General features: G+C 42.3%; 1 protein-coding gene across 1 annotated transcript; it reads left to right on the top strand.

The window, feature by feature from the left end:
* Nucleotides 1-6: 6 nt before the first annotated feature.
* On the top strand, nucleotides 7-737 carry LOC140966422 (uncharacterized; the record flags this gene model as incomplete). Its single annotated transcript, XM_073426712.1, has 1 exon — nucleotides 7-737. A coding segment is annotated over one exon (543 nt), but the record flags the coding sequence as incomplete, so codon positions are not given.
* Nucleotides 738-1,545: the final 808 nt, after the last annotated feature.

Genomic DNA, 1,545 nt, shown 5'->3' with positions numbered 1-1,545 from the left:
ATCGAACGGATACTAAAGGTCCACAACACCCAGCGCACGATCCAAAGGTTCGAAGACTACAGAGAAGCGGTGAAGACACGCGCCAACTCCGCCGCAAAAAGGGACGCCAGGTGCGCCGCCGACGGGAACGAGCTTCTGAGATTCCACTTCGCTACACTCACGTGCCCCCTCGGCGCGCGTGGCTCATCTAGCTTGTGCGCTTCTGTTCCCGGCTGCGGAGTGTGTGCGATCATCCGAAATGGATTCCAGGGCAGCAAGATTAGCGGGGTCCACACGACAGCGAGCAGCGGTAGGGCTCACAACGGTATCGGCGTTTTGGCCACTCGCCGCGCCATGCTGGTGTGCCGGGTGATTGCTGGAAGGGTGAAGCGCATGGGTGAGGAAGCGGCGGCGGGGGAGGATGACGTGGCTGCGGCGCCTGTGGCTGGCTCGTTTGATTCGGTGGCTGGATTTACCGGAATATACTCGAATCTGGAGGATTTATACGTGTTTAATTCAAGGGCAATCTTGTCTTGCTTTGTTGTGATCTATAAAGCGCTCCAATGTTAGACAAATCAAGCGTCAGTTATTATTGATTGTATTGCTAAGCAACAACTAATTTATTACTGCCGTATTTATCGCTCCGATCTATTAGAGTTGTCTGGTTAGAGGGAGGGATTGAAGGGAAATAAATGGGAAATATTTTCCATACAAATTGGTTTATTTCCAAAAAGCCAAAGAAGAATAAAGATTCAGAAACTCACAGATGATGGGGGAATGACCCTTTGACCTTGTGGATGATCAGATAACGCACACTCACTCGCTACTTAATTTATTGTTGCTACCACGAGCAATTAGGGCTTTTAAACCAACAATCCAAGCATCGGCTTTAGGATGTAAACAAAGTAAGCCGCTCGCGATCTACTAGCAACTCTATCACAAAGACGTATGACCATTCGATTTATAATGACTGGAATTGTCTTCGCATCTAAAGCTTTTCTCAGTCAAAATAACTAAAAAATATGTATGTATTGGGTCAACTGTCTCATTGATATAGATCCCTGAACTCATATCACATAGACGTATACAACTAATTATGTTTGGAATAAGTACTTGAATTCAATTCCTTTCACGCCAAATTCCTAAAACAAGAAACAAAAACAAAAAGAAAAGATACTTTAAATAAAAATTGTACTGATGACCAAATTCACAGAACCAAATCTGTCTGATTATCTTTATAACACTAATAAATAAATACCTCCTAACAGAAATTAGCAAACCTGAAAATATTTGATAGCAAATAAAAATACAAAAACATATACGTGTATGTGAAAAAAATTAGGTAAGGCTAGGAGCTTAAGGTTAGTTCAGAAAACATGCTCGCTATCCTCCAGTCTCCTCTAAATATGAGGTTTTTAAACCATCATTCAATTCATTCGTTTCTTAAATTATGGAAACGAAACGAAACGACATTAGGAGTTGAAAGTCCAGGACAACATTGTCGACAAAAATTTTAAATGAGGTGGGGTCAACATGTTTTGAAGAAAAAAAAACGTGGGTGCATAT

This window comes from Primulina huaijiensis, unplaced genomic scaffold (assembly GCF_012295235.1).
Source record: "Primulina huaijiensis isolate GDHJ02 unplaced genomic scaffold, ASM1229523v2 scaffold206142, whole genome shotgun sequence".
Taxonomy (NCBI): Eukaryota; Viridiplantae; Streptophyta; class Magnoliopsida; order Lamiales; family Gesneriaceae; genus Primulina; species Primulina huaijiensis.
The sequence above is the reverse complement of the archived record's forward strand: the minus strand, read 5'-3'. Positions and strand labels throughout refer to the sequence as shown.